A 27,005-nucleotide genomic window follows, 5' to 3' on the forward strand; every position below is an offset into this window, starting at 1 on the left:
TTTGAGGTAGGCATTTAGTGCTCTAAACTTTTATCTTAGCACTGTTTTTGCTTTTCCAGAGATTTGGGTATTTTGTGAATCTGTTTTTATTTATTTCAAAGAAATATTTATTTCTGCCTTTATTTCATTGTTAACCAAAAGTCATTCAGGAGCAAGTTGTTTAATTTCCATGTAATTGTGTGGTTTTGAGAGATCTTCTTGGTATTGATTTCTATTTTTATTCCATTGTGGTCTGAGAGTATGGTTGGTATGAGTTTGATTTTTTTGAATTTATTGAGACTTGCTCTATGGCTGAGCATGTGGACAATCTTGGAGTAAGTTCTGTGTACAGATGAGAATAATGTGTATTCTGGGGTTGATGGGTGCATTATTTTCTTAACAATTGCTTTTCAGAAGTTCTTCATTTTGATGAAGTACAGTTGATCAAGTTTTTCCCTTTATAAATCTGGCTAAAAAAATCTCTGCTTAATCCAAGGTGACAAGTATTAATTCCTATATTTTCTTTATCATATTTTGTAGTTTCAGGTTTTACCTTTATGTGATTTACCTTTTGAGTTAATTTTTGTAAAAGTTAAGAAGTGTAGTTCGTGGTTTTTGCATATAGCTTTTTTGATCTAGTTTTGATTTCAATTGTTTACAGCTTTACTTATTTAAAAATATTTATTACTTTAATATTTAACATTTGATTTTGTTATAATTTTCCTTCTAATATTTTCTTCATTTTTCTCTTTTGTTATTATTTATGATTATTATTATTATATTGAAATTGCTAATTCTTGGTTATTTTGACCTATATAACTAGAAATTTTTAAGCTAGGAGGTCCCTTTTTGTTAAATTGATTTTTAACATTCTTCATGCATGTTGTAAATTGATTTTTTGTTTCATTTTTTCTTCAATTACTCGTTTGCCTCCGAGTTGTCATTCTAAAACATAAATAGGATTTCAGCATTTAAATGCGAAGACTTGAAGGCATACCTTTTGAATGAATATATGAGAATTACATTCATGAGAAACTATCATTTAGGTCAATAAAATTACTATGACACTTCTGCCCAAAAATTGTTAGAAGATGAAGACATTGAGCAGCTATAGTTCAAGGCCTTATGGCAAAACAATTTAAAATTAGCTTTCAAATTTCCTCTTTTTTATCAATTTGTAAAAATGAGCACTACCTCTTGAAAATGCAAGGTTGAATAATCAAACATGTTCTCCAAGAGAAGCAAAAAAGTCAAAGTATTAAGTATTTTGATATTAAAATCCAACATTTATTTTAGCAGAGAAAATAAGCTGGATTTTTCTAAAATGGGTCCTCATTGACATATGTATTGTTACATTAGGAAATATAAGTACTTATGCCTTCACTATTCCACCCAACCCTAACACTCCTGGGTTTGCTACGAGTATTTAGGACTTGAAAGAAAAAAAAAAAACTAATCATTAGATTCTAGTCTAACTCTCTGTGTTATGTATAAGCAATTTCCCTAATCAGTAATTCTATAGCATCTCCCTAATGTCCCTAAATGTCACCATTAATGGGGAGCTTATTGTCTTCTAAGGGCATAAATTCCATAGTTTTTCTTTACATTGATTTTCTTTTTCTTATTATTACTCCCAACACCTAGCCATCTGGGACCACTTGGATATAGCCTAACTCCATCCCACAAGAAAGTCTTTGGGATTGTTGTTAGTAGTACATATATCCAGAGGTCTATTTTCTAGTCTAACAAGACCGTGATGTTTGACTCTTAATCTTGAGAAATGGTTTTAAAACCCTTTACAACTTAGATAGATGTGAATTTGTCAGTGCTGTTGGAAAACAGATGTATGCATATCTATAAACAATTCTAAAGTTATGGTAAAACCAGGGAAGACAGAAATTGTCTCCTCTTTTATCCTTCTGAACAAATAAAGAACTGTACTTGGAAAATAAAAAAAAGATATTACAGTATATTAGTGCAATATTGAAAGTGCTGTGCAGCTTGGCTAGGATAATGTCTGCAGGAACATATAGTCAGAACTTCTCTCTGCTCAACATTCCTGTTTTATCCTCCTTTTTCTCTATGCCTTTTATTTAAGAAACCCATTCTGTTGGTAGAATTTTGGCTGCCCCTTCTACCTCACTCTGTGTGACCTAGGCATGTCAAACACTAATATGCCAATCTCTGCTCATTGGGATTAGAGATTGCCGTGTACATCAAGGCAGCCCAACCTTCTCTTGGACTTTGTTAGAACCATCAAGGAAGAAGTGTTTTTGTTTTTTTTTTTTTTCATAGCATTATGAGCTTGAAGAATAATGGAAACCTGGAGCAGCTGAAGGCTATGATCATTGGTTTTATGTGTCAACTGGGCTAAGCCATGAAATCCAGATATTTGATCAAGATTATTCTAAATGTTTCTGGGAAGATATTTTTTAGATGTGGCTAACATTTAATTTTTTCACATGAAATAATCTTTCTGATAAATAAATCAATAGATAATCCTGTTTATAATAGCACCAAAAAGAATCAAACACTTAGGAATAAGTTTAAGGAGGTGAAAGATGTAGGCATTGAAAACTATCAAACATCAATAAAAGGAATTGACGATAACACAAATACATAGAAAAATAGTCAATTTTCATGGATTGGAAGAATTATGTCCATACTATCCAATGTGATATACAAACTTAATGCAGCTTTTTTACATAGGTGTACATGTGCCGTGGTGGTTTGTAGCACTTCCCATCACCCAGGTTTTAAGCCCCACATCTATTAGCTATTTGTCCTGATGCTCTCCCTCCCCTTCCCCCACCCCACCCCAACAGGCCCTGGTGTGTTTTTTTCCCCTCCCTGTGTCCATGTGTTCTCATTGTGCAACTGCCACTTATGAGTGAAAACATGCGGTGTTTGGTTTTCTGTTACTATGTTACTTTGTTGAGGATGATGGCTTCCAGCTTCATCCATGTCCCTGCAAAGGACGCAATCTCATTCCTTTTTGTGATTGCATAGTATCTTTATAATGCAATGATTTATATTCCTTTGAGTATATACCCAGTAATGGAATTGCTGGGTCAAATGGTATTTCTGATTCTAGATCCTTGCTCTTAATACTGTTTTGGCTAAATCTCAGAGATTTTAGGAAGTTGTGCCCCTATTTTGATTAATTTCACAGAACTCTTTATATCTGCTTTAACTTCAGTGTACATCCAGGAGTTATTCAGGAGTAAGTTGTTTAATTTCCTTGTATTTGTGTAGTTTTGAGGGCTTTCTTGTGATCGATTTCTATTTTTATTGCTCTGTGGTATGAGAGTATACTTGGGGCAATTTCTTATTTTTAAAATTTGTCGAGTCTTGCTTTATGACTTGTAATATATTCTATGTACAGATGAGAAGAATGTACATTTTGTGGTTGTTGGGTGTTATGTAGATGTCTATTGGGTCCATTTAGTCAAGTGCTGAGTTTAAGTCCGGAGTTTCTTTGTTAGATTTTTGCCTGTATAATTTGTCTAAAACTGTGGAATGTTTGTCTTCCCCTATTATTGTGTGCTTGTTTAAGTCTTTTTATAGGCCAAGAAGGAGCTATTTTATGAATCTGGGTGCTTGAATGTGGGGTGTGTATGTATTTAGGATAGTTAAGGCTGCTTGTTGGATTGTACACCCTATCATTATATAGTACCTTTCATTGTTCTACTTAATTTTTATTGGTTTAAAAATCTGTTTTGGCCAGGTGTGGTGGCTCATGCCTACAACCCAAGCACTTTGGAAGGCCAAGATGGGAGTATTGCTTGAGGCCAGGAGCTTGAAACCAGGTTGGGCAACAAAGTGAGACCCTGTCTCTACAAAAAAACAAACAGCAACAAAAACAACAACAAAAAAATTACCCAGGCATCATGGCATGTGCTTGTGTTCTCAAGTACACAGGAGGCTGAAGCAGGAGAATCACTTAAGCCCAGGAGGTTGCAGCTGCAATGAGTCATGTGTGTGTCACATGCCACTGCACTCAAGCCTGGGTGGCAGAGTAAGATCTTGTCTAAAAAAGTTAAATAAATGAATAAAGTCTGTTTTATCTGATGTAATATTAACAATTCCTAATCCACTAGGTGTTATTCCTGGGATGCAAGGTGGTTTCAACATGGGCAAAACAATGAATGTGATTCATCACATACACAGAATCAAAAGCAGAAACCACATGATCATCTCAATAGATGCGGAAAATGCTTTCAATAAATTCCAACATCTCTTCATAACAAAAACCTTCAACAGGCTAGGCCTTGAAGGGACACATGTCAGAATAATAACAGTCACCTGAGACAAACTCATAGCCAACATTACACTGAATGGGCAAAAGCTCAAACCATTTGACTTGAGAACTGGAGCAAGACAAAGACGCCCATTTTCACCACTCCTATTCAATATAGTACTGAAAATCCTAGCCAGAACAATCAGACAAGAAAAGGAAATAAAAGGTATCCAAATAAGAAAATGAGAAGACATACCTTCTCTTCACTGATGATATGATTCTAGACCTAGAAAATCCTAAAGATTCTGCCAAAAGTCTCCCAGAACTGGTAAAGTTTCAGGATACAAAATCAATGTACAAAATCAGTAGCATTTCTATACACCAATAATGTCCAGGCTGAGAGTGAAATCAAGAACACAATCCTACTTCAATAGTCACAATAAATGAAATACTTAGAAACACAGCTAACCAAGGAAGTGAAAGATCTCTGCAAAGCAAACTATGAAACAATGCTGAAAGAAATAAGAGATGACACAAATAAATGGAAAAACATTCCATGCTCATCGACTGGAAAAATCAATATTGTTAAAATGGTCATACTGCCCAAAGCACCTTACAGACTCAATGCTATTTTTACCAAACTACCAATGTCATTTTAGAATAGATAAAAACTATTCTAGAATTCATATGGAACCAAAAAACAGTGTGAATAGCCAATCCTAAGCAAAAAGAACAAAGCCAGAAGCATCATATTACCCAACTTCAAACTACACTATAAAGCCGCAGTAAATAAAACAGTATGGTACAGGTACAAAAAGCAGACACAATGGAACAGAATAGAAAACTCAGAAAGAAAGCTGCATACCTATAGTCATCTAATTTTTGATAAGGCCTACAAAAACAAGCAACGGGGAAAGACTCTATTCAACAAATGGTGCTGAGATAAGTGACTGGCCATCTGAAGAAGATTGAATTTGGACCCCTACCTTTCACTATATACAAAAGTTAACTCAAAATGAATTTAAGCTTTAAATGTAATACCTCAAACTATATAAATCCTGAAAGACAATCTATGAAACACCATTCTGGACATTGGCTTAGGACAATGAAATTTCGGCTGAGTTCCCCACAACAATTGCAAGAAAAACAAAAATAGGCAAGTAGGACCTAATTAAACTAACGAAGTTCTGCACAGTAAAATAAACTATGAATAGAGTAAACAGACAACTTACATAATAGAAGAAGATATCTGTAAACTATGCATCTGACAAAGTTCTAATATTCAGAAACTATAGGAAACTGAAATCAACAGGAAAAAAAACTCTATTAAAATGAGCAAAAGGCATGAACAGATGCTTCTGAAGAGAAGATGTACAAGTGGCCAACAAATATTTAAAAATGCTGCACATCAACTGATCTTCAGAGAAATGCTAATCAAAACCACAATGAGAAACCATCTCACACCAGTCAGATACCATCTCACACCAATCAGAATGGTTATTACTGAAAAGTAAAAAAAAAATAACAGAGGCTGGTGAGAATGTGGAGAAAAGGGAATTGCTGATACACTGTTGGTGGGAATAAAAGTTAGTTTAGCCACTGTGGAAGGCAATGTGAAGATTTCTGAAAAAACTTAGAACTACTATTAGACCTAGCAATTCCATTAATAGGTATATATCCAAAAAAAAATATGTTATTCTACCATGAAGACACATGCACACATATGTTCATCACACTACTATTCACAATAGCAAGGACGTGGAATCATCCTACATGCCCATCAATGGTGGAGTAAATAGAGAAAATATGGTACGTATACCCCATGGAATACTATGGAGTCATGAAAGAGAATGAAATCATGTCCTTTGTAATAACACGGATGGATCCATAATTCTAAGTGAATAAATGCAGAAACAGAAAACCAAATATCACATGTCCTCACTGTAAGTGGGAGCTAAACATTGAGCACAGATGGACATAAATATAGGAACAGTAGTCAATGTGGACTACTACAGAGTGGATGGGGGTGTAGGTTAAAAAACTATTTATTAGGTACTATGCTCACTACCTGGGTGACAGGATCTATACTCCAAACCTCAGCATCACAAAATATTCCCATTTAATAAGCCTGCACATGTACCCTTGTATCTAAAATAAAATTTGAAATAAATAAAATAATGTTACGCATACTAAATATCTACATTCAAAAAATGAAATGGAACTCTTATCTTATACCACACATAAAAGTCAACACAAAATGGCTAAAAGATCTAAATTATGACCTGAGAATGCAAAACTCTTAGAAGAAAACACAAGAGAAAAACCTCCTTGATATCGACTTTGGCAATAATTTTTAAAAATATTCCATCAACAGTTCAGGCAACAAAAGCAAAAATAAACTAGTGAGACTATATCAACCTAAAAGCTTTTGCACAACAAAGGAAACAACAAAATTTCTCCCTATGAATTGGGAGAAAATATTTGCAAACCTTATACCTGTTAGGAGGTTAATATCCAAAATACATAAAGAACTCAGACAACTCTATAGCAAGAAAACAAATAATCCAATTAAAACATGAACAAATGACCTGAACAGAATTTTCTCAAAAGAAGACATTCAAAAGGCCAACAGGTACATTTAAAAAAATGCTCTGCTTAGTATCACTAACCATCAGGGAAATATGAATAGTATGTTAATTTGTTACACTGCTATAAAGAAATACTTGATTCTGGGTAATTTATAAAGAAAAGAGGTTTAATCTGTTCACAATTCTGTGGGATGCACAAGCTTCTGCCCCCGGTGAGGCCTTAGGAAACTTACAATCATAGTGGAAGACAAAGGGGAAACAGGCACATCTTTCCATGATGGAGCAGGAGACACAGAGCAAAGGGAGAAGTGCTACACACTTTTAAACAACCAGATCTCACTTAAACTCACTCACATCATAAAAACAGCAAAGGGGAAGTCCACACCATGATCCAATCACCTATAGTCAGGCCCCTCCTCTGACACAGAGGATTGGAATTTGACATGAGTTTTGAGGGGGGACACAGAGCCAAACCGTATTATTCCACCCCTGGCGCTCCCAAATCTCATGTCCTTCTCACATTTCAAAACACAATCATACCTTCACAACAGTCCCCCAGAGATTTTACTCATTCTAGAATTAACTCAAAAGTCCAAGTCCAAAGTCTCATATGAGAAAAGGCAAGTCTCTTCCACCTATGCGCATGTAAAATCAAAAACAAGTTAGTTACTTCCAAGATACAAATGGGGGTACAGGCATTGGGTAAATGCTCCTATTCTGAAAGGGAGAAATTGGCCAAAATAAAGGGGCTACAGGTCCCATGCATGTCCGAAGCCCAGTAGGGGAGTCATGAAATCTTAAAGCTTAAAATAATCTCATTTGACTCCATGTCTCACATCCAGGCCACACTGATGGAGGGGGTGGGTTCCCAAGGCCTTGGGCAAATAGTATATTTTTAAAATGTTAAGCATCACAAATCATTAGGGAAATACAAATTAAAACCACAGTGGGATATCACGTCACACCTTTTAGATTGGTTATTATAAAAAAGATAAAAGGAAAAGGTGGGAGAAAAGGAAGCTCTTATACGCTGTTGGTGGGAATGTAAATTGATACAGCCATTATGAAAAATATTATGGAGGACCCTCAAATAATTAAAGATAGAACTACCATATGACCCATCAGTCCCTCTGTTAGGTATATACCTAAAGGAATTAAAACCAGCACCTCGTAGAGGTGGCCGTACCCCCATATTCATTGCAGTTATTTGCAATAGCCGAAGTACGGAAACAACCGAAGTGTCCACAGACAAATGGATAAAGAAATCATAAAGAAATTGTGGTGTACACACAGACACACACAAAGAAATTTTATTCAGCCTTAAAGGAGATATTGCCATTTGTGGAAAAATGAATGAAACTGGAGAATATTATACTAAGCAAAATAAGCCAGACACAAAGAAAAATACTGCATGATCTTACTTATATACGGAATTTAAAAAATAGGGAGAATAAATAGAAACAGAGAGTAGAATGATGGTTACCAGGTGTATGAGTCTGCTAATACACCTGTGCTGCTGATTAAGAGGTACCCAAGACTGGGCAATTTACAAAAGAAAGAGGATTAATTGGACTTACAGTTCTACGTGGCTGGGGAAGCCTCACAATTATGGTGGAAGGCAATAAGGAGCAAGTCCTGTCTTACGTGGATGACAGCAGGCAAAGAGAGAATGGGGGAGACGCAAAAGCAGAAACCCCTGATAAAACCATCAGACCTTGTGAGACTTATTCACTACCATCAGAACAGTATGAAGGAAACTGACCCCATGATTCAATTATCTCCCACTGGGTCCCTCCCACAACACGTGGGAATTACAGGAGTACAATTCAAGATGGGATTTTGGATGGGAACACAGAGCCAAACCATATCATCATGGGTGGAAATGGAGAGAAGTAGGTCGAGGATACACATTTGTAGTAACGTAGGATGAATAAGTTTAGCAATATAATGTAGAGCCTGAGAGCTATAGTTCATAATATTATATTGTATAGTGAAATTTTGCTGAAAGAATATCTTTGAGGTGCTCTTACCACATACACACACACACACACACACACGTGGTGTGTGTGTGGAAGATGATGAACTTATAGTAATCATTTCACTGTGTATATGTATATATCAAAATATCATACTGTAAACCTCAAATATGTTCAATAAACATAAATTTTAAAACAAGAAAAAAACATTTTAAAACAAGAAAAAAACATCTAAATTAGTAGGCTTTGAGCAAAGCAGATTACTCCATGTTGTGAGTAGGCTTCGTCCAATCAGTTGAAGTCTTTAATAGAAAAAGAGTAAGCTTGTTGTTAGAAGTAAGAATTCTTCGTGCAGACTGCCTTTGGACTGGCACTGCCATTTTTCCCTTCCAGCTGCCACAATCTGGTGAGTTCTGACTAATGCAGGCCAAACTTTCCTCCACGGGGAGGAAGAATAAACACACATACAGACACGGGAATGTGCACATGTATACATGTGAAAGCAGTTTATAAACTTAAACTGTAATCAAGGTGCATACATGATTGCTCTACAGAATTTCACCCACTTCCATTTAAACATGCCACAAACATTTTCTATGTCATCATGTTAGTAAATCATTTTTGAATCATCATTTGGTTTTTTATTTTTTTAATTTTTAAAAATCACTGCCTTATTTTTAATTATGATGAATACCTAAGAGTAGTATATATTTATGGGGTACATGGGATATTCTGATACAGGCAAACAATGGGTAATGATCAAATCAGGGCAAATGGAGTATCAATCACTTCATTTATCATTTATTTGTGTTAGGAACATTCCAGTTCCACTCTACTATTTATTATAAAATATGCCATAGATTATTGTTAACTGTAGTCACCCTTCTGTGCTACCAAATTCTAGATCTTATTTACCCTTTCTAACTTTGTTTCTGCACCTATTGACCCTCCTCACTTTATTCATCCCTTTCCCAAACTCTAGTAACTATCCTTCTCCTCTATCTCCATGTGATCAATTTTTAAAATTTCCACCTCCCACATTTAAGTGAAAGCATGTGATATTTGTTTTTGTTTTGTTTTTTGTTTTTTTCTTTGAGATGGAGTTTTGCTCTTGTCACCCAGGCTGGAGTGCAATGGTGAGATCTTGGCTGACTGCAACCTCCGCCTCCTGGGTTCAAGTGATTCTCCTGCCTCAGCCTCCTGAGTAGCTGGGATTACAGACGCATGCCACCACACCCTGCTAATTTTTGTATTTTTAGTAGAGATGGGGGTTTCAACATGTTGGCCGGGCTGGTCTCGAACTCCTTACCTCAGGTGATCTGCCCGCCTCAGCCTCCCAATGTGCTGGGATTCCAGGCATGAGCCACCAGGCCCGGCTGATATTTGTTTTTCTGTGCCTGGCTTGTTTCACTTAACATAATGTCCTCCAGTTCCATCTATGCCATTGCCAATGAATCATCTCTTTTAATAGCTACATATTAATTTATAAGTAAAATTTGCCACATTTACTTAACTTATATCATGTTGCTGGACACTTGATTTGCTTCTGATACCACTGACCACTCTTGTGAATACATATATGCAAGTACTTTTTCCACATTTGGATTATATCCAAATATTTGGATATAGTTCCATATTTGAATGATGTCCAAATATAGGTAGATAAATTCTCAGAGGTAGAATGACTGCTCTTGAGGCCATTGAGCTTAGGATTCACATTGCCAAATTGATTTTCCAAAGAACACCAGTTTACACTTTGGCCATCAAAACATTAACATTTGTTTCTCTGAGTTCTTGCCAGTACTAGTATTATAATTTTAACTGTTTGGTTTGTTTTTATCTTGGTTTCTTTGAAATGTAGCAGTTGAAACACTACCTTAGTCTAGTAAACATTTATTTCATTACTCATGGTTGGTAGAGATATAATTTTTCTGGGTTGTTGCTAGTCTGTTGCACTTACTCTTTTGTAGTTTGTTCATAATATTTACTCATTTTTCTGTTAGTGCCTTATTGATTTATGTGAGACCTCTGGACGTTAAAGATATCATCCCCTTTCTTGCTATATTTCACTCAAATATTTTCCCTTCTCTTTATTTTGCCTTTCCAATTCAGTTTCCTCTGCTCTTGGTATTCCCATTGCTTGAAATGTTCTTGCACCAGATGTCTGTGTGATTAGCTGCTTAACCTCTTCAGGACTTTACTCAAATATCACCTTCTCACAGAGGCCCCCCTTGGCCAGACTGTATAAAACACGAGCACCTTCTTCCCAAACCAACCATCTCTTTCCACTCTTTTTCTCTCCTTAATATTCATCACTATTTAACTACATATTCCTTTAATTATAACTGTAACTGTATATGTATGTGTGTGTATGTAGATAGATTTTTTAACTGATTTGTTGTAAAAGGGGGCCTATTTTCTGACCCTTTTTATGGCACCCCCTCCAGAATGATATAGCAGAATATTATCACTCAATACTAATTGGAGCTGATTTGCTTTATATTTTCAGTTCCACTCTCTCTCATTTTAAAATGGATGGCAGAGTGCTTTGTATTTCTTGCCTCAAGGATATTTGCCCTGCAGAAAGCAGACATAGCCTGAAGTCAAATAGTTTTTCAACATCTTTTATAAAAGATTAAATCCAATAAGATAATAGCAGTGAGAGGGGAAACGTTTAATGCTCGACCTCCTCTCTCAGTTAAGACAAAGAGATGTAATGTCCATCTGACTGAGCTGACCCATAGTCGGCTCACTAGCAGAACCCCAAGGAATCAGGCATCTGTCAGAGGAGATGGAATGAGGTGGTGTGTAGCCAAGACAGGACTCTGTCCACTGACAGCCAACCCCTGAGAGGAACTACTTCATCTAAATGTGTCAGGCTTGACTGGGGACATGAAGGAAATATTTGAATGGGATAATAAACTAAGGCTCCTGTTGATCATCTCCAAATAAAATAAGTTTTATCTGTTACCTGTAATAGGCTTATTACTGTTATTTTAAACTGAATTAATAAATACAAATTTAATTTTTCCAATCCTAAATGATAAAGGCAAAGACCAATAAATAGATATAACAAATAGATACAAGATCTCTTCGGGGTTCTCATTATTTTTAAGGGTGTGTAAAGGGATCCTAAGACAAAAAAAAATGAGAATCATTGTTTTTCATGCTCTGATTAAAAGCTTGAAATTTTTAGATTGGTAAGAAACACAGTAGTTGGCCAGGCATGGTGGCTCATGCCTGTAATCCTAGCATTTTGGGAGGCCAAAGTGGGCAGATCACTTGAGCCTAGGAGCACGAGACTAGCCTAGGCAAAATAAAGAGACCTCATCTCTACAAAATATACAAAAATTAGCTCAGTGTGGTGGTGCATGCCTATAGTCCCAACTACTTAGGAGACTGAGGTGGCCTGAGCCTGGGAGATGAAGGTTACATGAACTGCGATTTTACCACTGCACTCCAGCCTGGGCAATGGAGACCCTGTCTCAAAAAAAAAAAAAAAAAAAAAAAGAAAGAAAACAAACAAACATTTTTTAAAAACACAGCAATCATGCTATCTACAAATAACCTGTTTTTGAGGAAAAGATATACATAATTTAAAAGTTAAAGAATGGGACATCATGCAAAATAGCATCTCATATAAATACTAAGAAAAAATCAGCTAAATGAATACTAGAAAAATTACACTTCAGATCAAAGAATATTGCCAGGGATAATATATTACAACTGCCCTATGTATATTCACCTTATAAAAGAGTTTCAAGGCCGGGCGCGGTGGCTCACGCTTGTAATCCCAGCACTTTGGGAGGCCGAGGCGGGCGGATCACGAGGTCAGGAGATCGAGACCACGGTGAAACCCCATCTCTACTAAAAATACAAAAAATTAGCTGGGCGTGGTGGCGGGCGCCTGTAGTCCCAGCTACTCGGAGAGGCTGAGGCAGGAGAATGGCGTGAACCCGGGAGGCGGAGCTTGCAGTGAGCCGAGATTGCGCCACTGCACTCCAGCCTGGGAGACAGAGCGAGACTCCGTCTCAAAAAAAAAAAAAAAAAAAAAAGAGTTTCAAAATACATGAAGTAAAAATAAATAAGACTAAAAGAAGAAATGGAGGAATCCACCATTATAGTTAAAAATTTCAACAGTTGTCTCTCAGTCATTCATAGATCATTAAAGAGAAAATTGATAAGAATATAGCAGACTTGAATATTATCTACCAATTTTAGCTAATTAACATTTGTAGAAAGTCCATCCAATAAACATACTTCCAAGCACTCATGGAATATTTACCAAGATAGGCCAAACTTTGGTCCCATAACACAAGTCACAAAAAAATCACAAACATCAAAATCACACAGAGTATTTTCTCTGATCACAATGGAATTAAACTAAAAATAAAAAACAGAAAGGCATTGAGTCAATGAAGAAATCCCAAGGGAAATTCTAAAATATTTTGAACTAAATGAAAATGACAAAGCAGCATATCAAAGTTGTAGATGCAGGTAAAACAGACCTTGGAAGGAAATTTTTAGCATTAAATGTTTATACTAGTAAGACAGAGAGGTTTAAAATTAATACTCTAAGCTACTGCTTTAAGAAACTAGACAACAAACACCAAATTAAGGGCAAAGTGGGAAGGAAGAAATCGTAAAAATAAAAAGAGAAATCAGGAAAATAAGAAATGGACAAGCAATAAAGTCAATGAAATCAAGGGCTGCTCTTTCAAAAATATAATAAAACAAGATACATTTCTAAACAAATGGACAAAGAAAACAAAAAGCACAGAATACTAGCAAAATACAAGACACAATTTCTTTGGATGTCTTCTAAACACTAAATGGAAAATAAGGGGATATTGTGAACAGCTTCATACCTTTAATTCAATAATGTGGATAACACAGACAAATTCCTTGAAAGACACACCGTATCAAAACTTACTCAAGAAGAAACAGGTAACCTGAATAGCTTCATATCTAGTAAATAAATTGAATTTGTAGTAAAAAGCCTTCCCACAAAGCGAACTCCAGAACCAGATGGCTTCCTTGGTGAATACTCACAGATAATTTAAGTGGAAAGAATACAAATTCTACATGAGCTCTACCAGAAAATAGAAGAGGAGGGACCACTTCTCAATCTTGAGAAAATGGAATCACCCTGAATCACCCAAGGACTTACAATAAATGAAAAGGACAGTCCAATACACTTCATTAATATAAATGTAAATATCTTCAATGCAATTTTAGCTAATCACATACAGAAACACATTGTTAAAAAGACTCATATATATATTAAGACCACATGAGATTTGTCTCAAGAATGCAAATTTGGTTAAATTTGAAAATCAAGCAATTAAAACTTGTACTACTTGACTTCAAAATTTTATATAAAGCTATAGTAATTAAGGAAACCTTGTATTGGTGTCAGATTAGGCATATAAATCAAGGAGACAGAAAAGCGAATCAAGAAATAGACCCATGCTTACATGGTTGATTGTTGTTTTTTTTAGCAAAGATACCACGGTAATTCACTAAGAAAAGGATGTTGTTTTTAATGCAATCCTCACTAAAGAAGACTTTCCTGAGGATACATACGAAGAATAGTATTTTCAATAAAGAGTTGTAACAGTCAAATATCTGTATGAACATATTCTGATCCTTATCTCACACTACCTACAGAAATAATTTGAAATTTTTTACATAAAATCAGTGGAAAAAATCAAAAAAGAAAACTATCACACAGGATTCAATGACATAATTTTCTGGTATGTATTATTAAAAGCATATGAGCTTAATATCAAATATCAAACAGGAAAAAAATTTCAGCACGTATTAAATAAACATCGTGATTCAGAATCTCAACAAAAAGAGAACTCTTGTAAATGCAAAGAAAAAAAACTGACATGCCTCAAAAAAGGATAAAGAACATTACAAAGTAGAAATCTAATAAATGAAAGAAATATGACTTTAAAAATTTGGAGTGCCAAAACTATGACAGTGCCTTGACATATGTAGTCATGTGCATTGCTGGTGAAAGTAAAAATGGGAATAATTTTTCTAGAAAAAATTGAAAGTATGTATTCAAAATCCAAAATTTAGTGTTTATATGCTTTGATTCTCAATTTTGCTTTTCAGAATCTCACCTTTTGGAATCCAGCCAAAGGAAATAATCAGAGCTATACACATTGCTTTATGCACAGGTATGTTAATTTTAAAATTATGTATAACCTTATGAGGAAATAATCTATTTGCCATTATAATTATAACTGCTTGCTTCTATGTCCTTTGTAATTACAGGTTTGAGTTATATACCTGTGTCAGTACTTAATTATCACCTGAACATCCACACTAGAACTTAATTCATATGAAGACAGGGACTTAGTCCATTTTGCTACTGTTGTTTTCTTTGGTCCCTGATGAGTGTCTGGCTTATAATAAGATATTTCTTTAATATTTGGTAATTTAGTGATCAAATAAGTAGTGATTCATCCATATTCCATATGGAATAGCAATTCAAGTAAGGGTTAAAAAATCTGTTTTCATATTGAACATGCTCTTACGTTAAGTGAAACATACAGAACATTAAATTGTACAAACAATATGAATCTACTATGCATTTTTTTATTTTTGATACTGATGTATCTTGGGGAAAGGGTTAAGGTCATTTTAAAAAATTGGTCTTAAAATTTAAACCTTCAAAAAGGGTAGAGGTTTGATATGTGGCATATTTATCTCAGATTATTGAGATGGATAATGAGAATTAAGGTTTTCCTTTTCTTTCCCTTTTCCTTCCTCCCTAGAGTAGGTTAATCACCTTTCTGCACTTGTGGGGAAAGTCTCTACGGGCCATTGAAAATCTGTTACATTGTTAATACAGTGCGGGATAAAACCATTTGTAGCATGACCATATGCATTTTTATCCATATGAGTCAAATTAGAGGATAAAAAAGTGGGCACTATTAAAAATTACTCTAGAACTACAAACGAAAACTGGGGCTGTCTTGGGAAAGCTAGGACATGCAGTCACCAAGGTTATTGACCATACCCATGAAAAGTGCCCTGCACCTACTCATTTCTAATAAATAAATAAACAAAAAATATGGCATGGTTATGGGTTATTTGGATCCTCAGGACTTCAATCATCTTGCCAGAAAAAAAAATCACAAAAGAAATAATTTCCCCATAGTCAGTTGCATTTTGAATATATTCTTTAAGTTTATCCATAATAGCAAACAATTAAAAGGGAAATCACAATTAATAATAAATGGAGCCAATTTTTGAATAGAGTAGAAAATTAGTAAATTGTCTACTTCATCTTTTAATGTGGGAATCATGTGAATGTTACAAGGATTACAGAAAAGAGCAGGTGTTTAAGAGCAGCAGAATGACTAGGACTATTTCAGTTCCCTTTCTGCCAACTAATCTGAGTTGAATAGTCCATTATAGTTAAAACAAAAATATATTATATTAACTAAAACTTCACCTCATGGCAAAGCTGTCCACATCCTGTGGATTATTAGAGTGGGAGTTTGAAGGTTTCTTTCATTTAAACACCCAAGCCCTAAACAAAATGTCTGGAACGGTTCTTCATGCAACTCACCTAAGGTCTGTATTCCATTAATCTAGAGCCTCTCCTTGAGCACAGAGGATACCTTGTTTTTTTACGGTCCTCTAGCTGTTTGCAGGCTGGAAAAGCAAGAGGGAAAACCCTATTATGTGGTCAGCAGCTGCTGATCAACCACACACTTGAATCTGAAATGTTTGTGTTCTGGGAGAGAATGTAGTAATACCATAGCCTCTGTGATCTTCATTTGGTTCACAGTATCATTCCTATTAATGAATAGGACTGAAAGAAAAAAACTAAATGAAAATTCTCACTCAATTAAATCCATAAATTAAAAGTTTAATGTTGATAACACTCAATGCTATTCACTCATTCGGTCAAAAATTGTTTATTGGACCCTAAAATCCTGCAGGCACTGTTCTAGGTTCTGGGCGTATAAAAGTCAACCACAGAAAGCCTCACTGTCCTCATGAATGTTTTGTTAGAATATGTGTGAGGGCGTGCATACAATAAGCAAATACACAGGTCTCAATTATAATATCAGGTAGAGATAAGTGTATTGACATAAAATAAATGAGACAAGGGGTCAGAAAGGGACCCAGGAAGAAAGGGTGTTATTGAAGGTGGTCAACAAAGGTGTTTCTGGGGAGGTGAAATTTAACTAGAGCAATGGTACATATAAGGGAAAAGGCATGCCTGTATCTGGGCAGAATAAAGCACCTGTTAAATAGTTCTAGTGTTCCATGGACCCACAGAGGGGAACAACAGACACTGGAACCTGTCAGAGCATCAGAGCATGGGGGGTGGGAGGAAGGAGAGGATCAGGAAAAATAACTAGTGGGGACTAGGCTAATACCTGGGTGACAATCTGTACAACAAATCCCTGTGATGTAAGTTTACCTATATAACAAACCTGCACATGTACCCCTGAACTTAAAATAAAAGTTAAAAATAAAAAAAAAAAATTTAAAAATTCTAATGTTCTATACCACTGTAGGGTGACCATAGTTAACAATAATATTTTATATCGTTTCCAGTGGCTACAGAGAGAATACTGAATGCCCCCAACACAAAGAATTGAAAAACGTTTGACATGATGAATATGTTAATTACCCTGATCTGATCACTATATATTACATATATGTTAATATCACTATCTACACCCCACTAACGTACAATTATGATTTTTCAATTCAAAAAAATATAATAAAATGAAGAGCTGACTCAATTGCTGGTAACTCTCTTTACAGTTCAGGTTTTGAAACTGACAGGTCACCAGCAGGAGATCCATCTTTTCTTTCCAGATTCTCTGCTTGGTCCTCTGCCTCTGGAAGCAGGTTAGTTTACCTTCTAGAACTTCAGTACTCTCATTCATAAATTGGCTAGGTATACACTATCAGTTTTGGCTGAGTTCTCAGGGCACTTCTGAGTTCAACATCACCCTTCTTTCCCACACCAACATATTCAAGTAACAGACATACTTTTATTTCCTATGTGTGTATCTGTAGATAACTCATTTGTATCTAAAGAAATGTATTTAAGAGGAAAAATTGTATTATTGTTATGCAAACTTTCTCATGGCATGGAAGATAACTGTACAAATAAATACATGGAAAGAAAATAACTTTATTAAACTCTTACTAGATACATTTGCAGCTGAAGACTTTAAGCTTGAGATTTATTTCCATTTCAAAAAAGGAGATTATATAGTCATTAGACATTTAATCCCAAACTGGGTCTTATCTCATTAGAATGAATAATAAAAATTTTGCCAATACCTCTTGGGGATGCACAATTATTTACTGAGCATCTACAACATACCAGGCTCTGTACTAGGCTCTGGGGTACCTTGTAAAAAGAAATGTCTTTGCTTCTAATGGCCTACATTCTGAAGAGAAAAATAGATTGAAAATAAACAAAACATGGGAAAGAGAAGAAATCACACACAAAAAAAGATACATACTTGGCAAATAATAATAGAAGAGCAATACGGCAGACAGGGAGTAGGGGGCTGCTTCAAATTGGATGGTCAGAGAAACAGCCAGCTAAGAGGGAAGGAACTTCAAACAGAGGGACAACTCTGCGCACATCACAGTCTTAGTAATTTCAAAGAGAATACCTTTCTCCCTTTAAAATGCATTCTTATTTAACGTCACTTAAAACTATCTCTTCTAACCACCAGAGATACAGAAATTTGTATTTCAAACTTGGAAAACGCTAGACTATAGGGATCAATGTTCCTCATAGGCTAGAACTTTGAGGAATGACTGTTTCCAAGCTCCTGATGACAATGTAGTGAAATCCCCTAGGCTAGGCTGGGAGAACCCCTTGGGTCACAGTTCTTACACAACAAAGATGCAATATCTATCTTTTAGATATTATTATCTTTTAGATATAGTTTAAAGCCTATCCTGGGGCTACTAGATAAAAGACTTCAAAGGATAAGCCAAAAGGTACCTTAATTTCACTTTTGGATCTGAGGCTCTCTTCTGAGTCATTTGCAGATCCAGTTTACAGTAGGAAAAGTATAAGTAACAGCAAAAACAGCAACAATAAACTCATTCATTTGTGCAGCTATTTATAGATTTACTTTTATTTTCCTATTCTAGGTCAATAATTTCTAGCATTCCAATCAGAGATTACATATGTCCACTATATGGATAAAGAAAATGAGACACACAAAAAAGACGACCTTTCCAATGCTAGCAAGTCACACAGATTATCTGATGCCACTTTTATGATTTGCTTAGTGCATTGGGCCCCAATTTGATCTGAGGGTGTCCTGGGTGACTATCAAGGTAGGATATCTAATCATGTGAAATCTAAATCTGATGCATTATCAGGGTCTTATCAAAACATTGGGAGGTGGAGGCAAGGAAGGTGCCTAGGTGAATTCTCACTTATAGATTTCTAGTAGTTTAGAATGCTGTAATGCCTAAGACATGAATTTCCCTTTATTCATCCAACCCTGTTGTCTTGCCCCTAACATTTACTCAGTACCTATTTTTGGCTGGGAAACTAAAGTTAAAAAAGGGAAGAGATTGGTGTCTTTGGGAAAAGCCTATTTGTAATTCTAGAGACCCTGGACCAGTTTTTAGGTAAGCAATATCAAATGGACGACCTCTTTACTAATTCATAAGAGTAAGTCATTTGAAAATTATATTTCTAAACACTACTATTTCTTTAATATGTTCTTAATGTTGGCAGAAAGGGAGAAGGAGGGAGAAAATTATCATAGCGTAAAATAATTTCAATTTCCTGAGTTCTTACTGATTTAAAAATAGTGATTAAACTAAGTTCATTCTAATTGTTACATAAAAAGGAATATTCTAATGAAATTATATGCCTTCAAACGTCAATATTTTCAGAGAAGAGATGTGTCTGAAAAAAAAAGAAGCACCATTGCTTGAACAAATGAGCAAAAATATATCAAACATGAAATTCCTTATATTGGAAGAGTACAAGTTTGTGCAGCTCTTGACACACTCATCTCAATTTCAAATATTATTTCATAATATCTTCTATTCAATTATATATAACTCATAATTATGTAAACTTGTCTTCTGAAAAAGAAACATTAAAAGCTATTTTACCTGTTGCTTTGCCAATATTATGCTGCATATTTTAGTCAAATATAAGTAAATTCAGTAAATTCACTAGACAGATAATTAGTCTTTATTTTTAATATTAGGAGTAGGTAAATTGTCAATCAGTTCTCTGCCTAAACTATAGTGTGTGAAGACATCTATGTTCTACTGTTGGCTCAGGAGAGAGGAAAATCAAAGAGTAGATTGACTTCTGAAGAAACAAGTCAAATAAAACAGAAGGCATGAGGTGGTAAATTCTTCCCTTCCATTATTCTGAAGCCTGGAATTGAGAAAATAATACAAACAGTAACAACATAATTGCTACCTTCTAGTGTTTTTCCTGTCTAGGAATGGTTAGTGGCTGTAGAAATGTGAATTCATCTATTCTTCACCACTGCTGGCAATGCAGGAATTATTGCTTCCATTGTACACTTGTGGAAAATGAAGTTCGGTGAGGTCATGACTCCCCCTTGCTGCCCCATATTTTTAATCCCATGAAGAGGGTGAAATATCAAACTTCTCTGTGAAACATAATAAAAATAGCTGCAAAATGCCTAACTGGTTTCCTTTATATTTGATTTCCAAAATTCATAGTGTAGAAGAATGTAAACCCCAGCAGAAAAATTCACAATTCTGATCCTTGTGCCATTTTGGACTTGGAAGAGTCTAAGCATTCAGAGATATGATTAAATCCTCTCGTCAAACTATGTGGTGAATGGTTGCTCAAAGTAATAACCTGAACACCTGGAGGCTGGAGGTTTCCATCTCCTTCCAAGTTCTCACTGCCAAAGGCTTAGCCAAGTTATTGATTGTGAGGGATAGTCCTTGCTGTTGGCTTCTTTATCCTAAGTTTAAAGGGTACATCTTCTGACCCAAAGAGGGAGAAATTGGATTTTCTCCCATCCAGCTTTGACATCATTTCCTGTGTAGCTTTGGAGAGACGCTTAACCTCTCTGGTCCACAATTTTCTTCAGTGTAATGAAGGGATTGTAGCATATACTTTGTCTTCTCATAGAAACAGGATGTGTTACACATGTTTAGTACGTGACCTCCATACAGTATGAGCTCAAGAAAGGCTCACTAATTAAAGAGAAGAATGATTGAATTAATTAATATCCCCTTCCTATTTTTCAAAGCATTTGACATACAAGGATAAGGTTTATGCTTACTAATTACCCTTATTAATAAAACTAAACTCAGCCTTACTCTTCACACCAGAGGGATTTTACCATTAAAATACCCTTTTAAATTTGAGAGAGAACAGTGAAAACCCAATTAGAAAAATGCTGCCACTCCTGAGGCTTCAACTCCCATTTGATGACTCTTACACTCCATGTCCAGGCCCTACTTCTGCAATGAGCGAACTGAAAATCCATACTTCTGATGACTTACTTGAAAGTCCATCCAGTTGTCACACAAACACCTCCCATTTACAATCCCAACCCAAACCCAATTCAATTTATTTTCCCCAAACCCACTTCTTTTCAATTTACCAATCCTAGGTACTAAGATCACAGTTGACACAATTTTTCAGATAAGGATGCTTAAAATCACACTGGCAACCTCTAATCAGTCATCAAATCCTGATAAATCTGCCTCTTCAGTATATTTGCTTTCATTCAATAGATATTTATTGTGTACCCGTTATGTTTCAGGCACAGTGTAAAGAACTGGGTATACAATGGTAAACAAGAAAGCAAAATTCCCTGCCCTCATGGAGCTTACATTCTAGTGGGGCAGTCAGTCCCACCCACCCACACACATACATAAAGCCAAAAAGCAAAATAAGTTTAAAGAGTTGTCACTGATACAAAAAAAAAGAAAAAAAAAAAAAGGGTGACCTGCTTTCCATGGAGAAGGAAATGTGTTTTGTTTGTATGAGGAACCAAAAGATGGCCAGTGTGGCTGGAGCATCGTGCACTGAAAGGAGGATGGAGTGGAATGACACTGGAGAGGTTCGCAGGGCCCTGTTCATGTAAAGCAATAAAGTAAAGGCATCAGAATTCATTTTAAGTCTTTGGGAAGCCAGTGAAAAGGTTTCAGTTACGAAGTCATGTGATCTGGGTTGTGTGTTAAAAGTATCCCTCTGGCTTCTTTGTGGAGAAGAGGTTGGGAGGCAGAGGATCAGCCAAGAGGTGGTGTCAGTCTTCCGGGTCAGAGATGACCATGGCCCAGACCAGGCTGATGGCAGTGCAGGAGCAGAGAAGTCTTTCCTCTTCTCCATCTCCAAATTACTGAATTATTTCAGGCCCTCATTCTATCTCATTTGACCTTTGCAAAAGCCCTCCTGGGGCACACCTCTGGGTTTATATGCTCCTGATCTGTCCTCCACACTGCCTACCAAATAAATTTTGCCCCTCTTCTGCTCAGAGACTCCAACTGCCCAGCTCCCATTCACCCCCATTGTCTTATAAAGTTTCTCAGAAAGAGGTGAAGGATATGTCACAATGACCCAGGAGCAGTTTCAAATACTCCTGACCTGGTTCCACCTGACATACAGAGCCATGATCTCTATATTTTTAACCAATTCTCCAAGAGGTGTAAATAAACTACTCTTTTATCTTCCCTGTCACCCCCAGAAACCCAGGCCTAAAGAAATAACTTAGCTAAACCCCAGATCTGTCCAGAATTGCCACAGCTGGCCTAATCTCCGTTCACACTCTGTATCTCACCATCTCCTCCCTGTTATATATTTTATGTTCTTCCTCCAACTTGGAAGGAGAGAAAATATCTTCTTGCATTTTCTAGGAGGGCAAATAGGTAAATAGGTGATTATAAGACAACAAGGTGGATACTTTGGTACAGGGTTGAATTATCAGAAGATGTCAGAAAAGGTAGTAAGATTCATTCTGAATCCTCAAGTAAGTGGAACAGGGTTTATAAAATAAGATTTTGATGAATTAATGAATGAATCAATGAATGAATGATGAATAGAAACAATACCCATTACTTGAGGAAAAGAACAGAAGCATGTTCCTTCTTTTAGCAGCATAGATGGTATAATACAGTGATTACTTTAGAAATAAGGAAGGACCATTTAAATTAAGACTTCTTTTAAGGCAATGTGCTCCAAATGAAAAAGGACTCCACTAGTTGGGAAAGACATTTTATTTCCAAGTTTCTAAGAGTGTTCTACAAACAATAGAGGCTTCAAGAAAAAATAAAAGGTAAAAAGAAAAAAAAAAGAGAAACAAGTATTCTTAACTACTGAAAAGTAAACAGCCTTTTTAAAAAAGACTTCAACATAAAAATGTGAAAATGTAGTTGTCATCTCTAATCCAAATACATTCCTAGAGAAAAGGATCATCCATGGTGACAGGGTTACTTACAGCTGTATACTTATTTAAATGCTATTCATATTCCTTTTGAGTTATTTCTTCATTGCAAATTCAATTGGATATCTGTGCAAATCTAGCAAAATATTCTTTGGATTACAAAAACTATATAAAAAAATGAACACAACCTGCAATTATGGAAGTATTGAGAATGCGTAATCCTTCACTGAGATGAAAGATTCTAAAGTGACATTGTCCACAGAATGTATTCCATTGAAGTGTTCAGCCCAATTTGATTTCAATGCAAAGTAAAATGGAAGTGAGCACTTCATAAAAAACATTTCTTTGTATGCATGTTGACTAAATCATAAAAATAGTACATAACATGATATCAAGAAATGCTTGAAACAAACTTTCACAATAAAGTCAGAAAAAAAACTGTAAAAATTATCTGCAATCCAAGAAAAAGCACGTGCCCTGTGTGTAGGGGGAAAGAGGGAAAGCACTTGCAGTTGTGACTTTATGTGGTCTTTCCCCAAGTATTGCTACGTTTTGAACTTTGGCCCAACTGAACAGGTGAAATGCCCTTCACATAAGTTTCAATCCCCAGGAAACTAGCTGGGATGCAGGGGACTGTAGACACACTCCCGGACCAAATGGCATCGACCCTCAGAATCCAAAATGGTCCCTGCCCTCATTCTGAGCTTATGGCCCCAAGCACATTCTAAACAAAGGTTTTTGAAATGAATCGCCCATTCTCATTAAAACGTAAAATGCCACATCATTTTACAATTAGTTAAAATTACAGGAGGAAAAATAAGCAGTTTCAACTGTCAGAGTCTTACAATAGCCTGGTAAGTTCAACATAAGAAAAAAACAGAATAACATTAGAGCCTGGGCAAATTTATATTTTTGACTCTAGTCCCCCAGTCCCCCAGTGCTCAGTGTGGGGCATAGAATGTATACCTGGAACATTAGAGTTCTGATAGCTCCATTCCCTCATGGATTCATCTCTCATAACCATCAAATTACTGATATACAAGATAAATGCATATTATATAACACATATTGCAAAGTCATAGACTGACCTAGTTCTTTCACATCCTTCTTTTCTAGAAGATGTGTGTGAAGAGAAGCCAGGAGGTTAACACCAAGAATGTACAAAAAAGCTTTACATGATGTTACAGAATCTTGTCTGAAAAAACATTTGTAAAACATATTTGATTTAAATAAACAATAAAAGCAGCAGACAGACTACAACAGATCATAAATAGGGTTATTAAAAGATCACAATTAAATTAGAAATATAAATGGATCATTAGAAATACTTAACGTTTGTTTCAATGTTAAGAATCAAACCCAGAATTAAAAAAGAATCTTTTTTTATTTCAAAGGTTGCTTCTTATATTGAAGCTCATATTAAAGCAACAGTACAATGTTCATAAAATATAAGTGTGATGCCGTAACATTTTCTTACATGTCAGAATACTGATATTTGTATGTATACTAAAATAAGAACTTTAAAATTGTACAAATAGATACATTAAAAATGACATAGAAATAGGGCGTCTCTCACTGAAACAAGACAGTTATATCTGGCACGTATTAGTTTAAGATGAAAGTAGAAGCAAAAAGATTTACAAGATCAGCAGTAACAAGATTGATGCTCAAGAGACATAATTGTACATTGTATTGTACATACATTGTATGGGTTTAAGCTGGCTGAATATTATATATTTCAAGTTTAAAAATGCACTACATATAGAGTGTCCAGAGTTTAAGGCGAAATTACAGCTCAGAACTGTTGTCCTTTCTAATTTTGTGGAAGCTTCTTTGACAACTTAAAAAAGAAGAAAGACTTGGATGTTCATAACACATAAACAATTTCCCTTCATTGTCAGTTCAGCGTTAGACTTCTCCTTCACTTAAATATTTTGTATGCCAAGTGTTTTTTTTTCTAGCGAAGTTGATAAACAACTTCAATATTTGCCTTTTTGTGAGAAAAGGTATTTCACAGTATTTACCACTTTGATGTCCTTGCAGTTTTATTAAATGTATCCTCTCTGTAAAACTTTGCCTGTTTTAAATGAGCCTTTCCTTGATTTAAAAAAATACCTGTTTACACATCTTCTAGATTCTTGAGAACGCCAGACACAGTTCTTAAGGCCAAATTTGTATCGTTATTGTTAAGAATTGTCATCAAAAGTGTCTTTGGAACCATACAAGTCTGCTAGTTTCTTAAAACGAGGTCCCCAGTTCTGTAGATAATCATAGTCCAAGTCTGAATCTGTGGTGGCCGACTCTAGGGAGCTCAGGGACCCGGCCACTGAGCCCCTGCCTTCATAACCGTAGATTTGAATGGAGTCATAAGGAGGAGCCGTGGGGTCATTGTCTGCCTCCTGTATTCTCGTGTTGATGAAGTCATCGACATCCACGCTGTTGGGCGCTGGCCGGAGCCCAGGTCTAGGCATGTACTGATACTCAGGTTTGATGTCTTTGCGGGGGATAAATCCATTGATACCATCTGGATTCTGGAGGGTGGCAATATCAAAGGCTTCTGTGTCTTCTTCCCCACCTCCTTCATCATCATAAGTAATGATGTTCTCACGGACATCTTCTTCCTCAAAGACAATGAGTGGTTCTTTCTTTTGCCTTCTCAGGGTCACAAACAATACTACAATGACTGGAGGGAAAGAAAAAGAAAGTAAGCGTTCGTTAAGTCCAGTATTCCTGTGTTCTTCTACCAGAGGAACTCTGATTACCATAAACCATAAGGTACAAATGCTCAGAACTGGAAACAGTATAGGAAATGAGAGCTTTGCCAGCAATTCCTAAGGATGTGTAAAATTGACCCCCACCAGGCTCTTCCTCTACAAATGCTGCCGTAAAAACATGACACCCAACAACTTGGCAGGTTGGGACAATTTTGAACTTTTAACAAATGAATCCAGATACCATTTAGAAGTCATCTTCCTAAGAACTAGGACGATTCTAAATATGTTCGTCTGCAGTCTCTTAGAAGTGGCTAATGCCAATTTCTCTTTGCAAAGGAAGGTAGCTGTTTTTCCAAGGTTTAAAAATGAGGACATGCAGAGCCCTCAGGGCCTACCATCTTATAGGGGGTGATGGCTAGCTTCTGCCAATGTCTGAGAAAGAGCATTGGTCCTATACTAACTTAATGGGAAATCTTATCATAAGTGTGGTTGGACTCTCTGTAGCCACCATATAGAGGAAAGGAAGCTTATAAAGACCCCCAGAAGACAAAATCTTGTGTTTATTTTAACATAGGAAAATAGCATCAGCTGGAACCCCCAGATAAAGCAATCTCATGTCTTCCCTGGCAGAGGGGGTTCCATTAAGCTTGGGCAACCTAGGAGGGGTGATCAGAGTCATTTATAAGGAAAGTTCAGGTACAGTTTAATTCTTCATTGATTACCTCTGTTCCCCAAGAGGCTTCTACAATGTTCCATTAGAAGGCTCTCCCATACACTCAGCAAAGCTGAAGAAAATGTTTGTGGCTGAATTTGGCACTCCAGCTGAGCACCCCTCTGGCTCCACCATTGCTGTGAGAAGCAGGGATGAGAGACTGTACTTGCCCTGGACTTCGTGTGGCTCCCAAAGCTCTGTGCTTTGTTCTTTGGGCACTCTCACTCGCACAGACCACTCCTTTTCACTTTCTCTGCTTAGCAGACTCTTTTTTTCTTTCATCATGGATACATTTCCTGGCCTGCCATCCTGACACCAGACAGGACTACTGGCACCTTTTTCATGCACCAGCCTGGCCCTGTTCTTATCCTCATTATAA

General features: G+C 36.1%; 1 protein-coding gene across 2 annotated transcripts in view; it reads right to left on the bottom strand.

The window, feature by feature from the left end:
* Positions 1-21,533: 21,533 nt before the first annotated feature.
* Positions 21,534-27,005, bottom strand: part of CDH11 (cadherin 11) — a 179,135-nt gene continuing 173,663 nt past the window's right edge. Inside the window, exon 13 of one of the 2 annotated variants that reach the window (XM_032157536.2) lies at positions 21,534-25,883. In XM_032157536.2, coding sequence (XP_032013427.1) covers positions 25,387-25,883 — 497 coding nt within the window. In that variant the 3' untranslated portion in view covers positions 21,534-25,386. The remainder of the gene's footprint in view (positions 25,884-27,005) is intronic. The other variant, XM_032157538.2, reaches the window with a different exon arrangement.

The sequence above is a fragment of the Hylobates moloch genome, unplaced genomic scaffold, assembly GCF_009828535.3.
Source record: "Hylobates moloch isolate HMO894 unplaced genomic scaffold, HMol_V3 SCAFFOLD_6, whole genome shotgun sequence".
NCBI classification, from domain to species: domain Eukaryota; kingdom Metazoa; phylum Chordata; class Mammalia; order Primates; family Hylobatidae; genus Hylobates; species Hylobates moloch.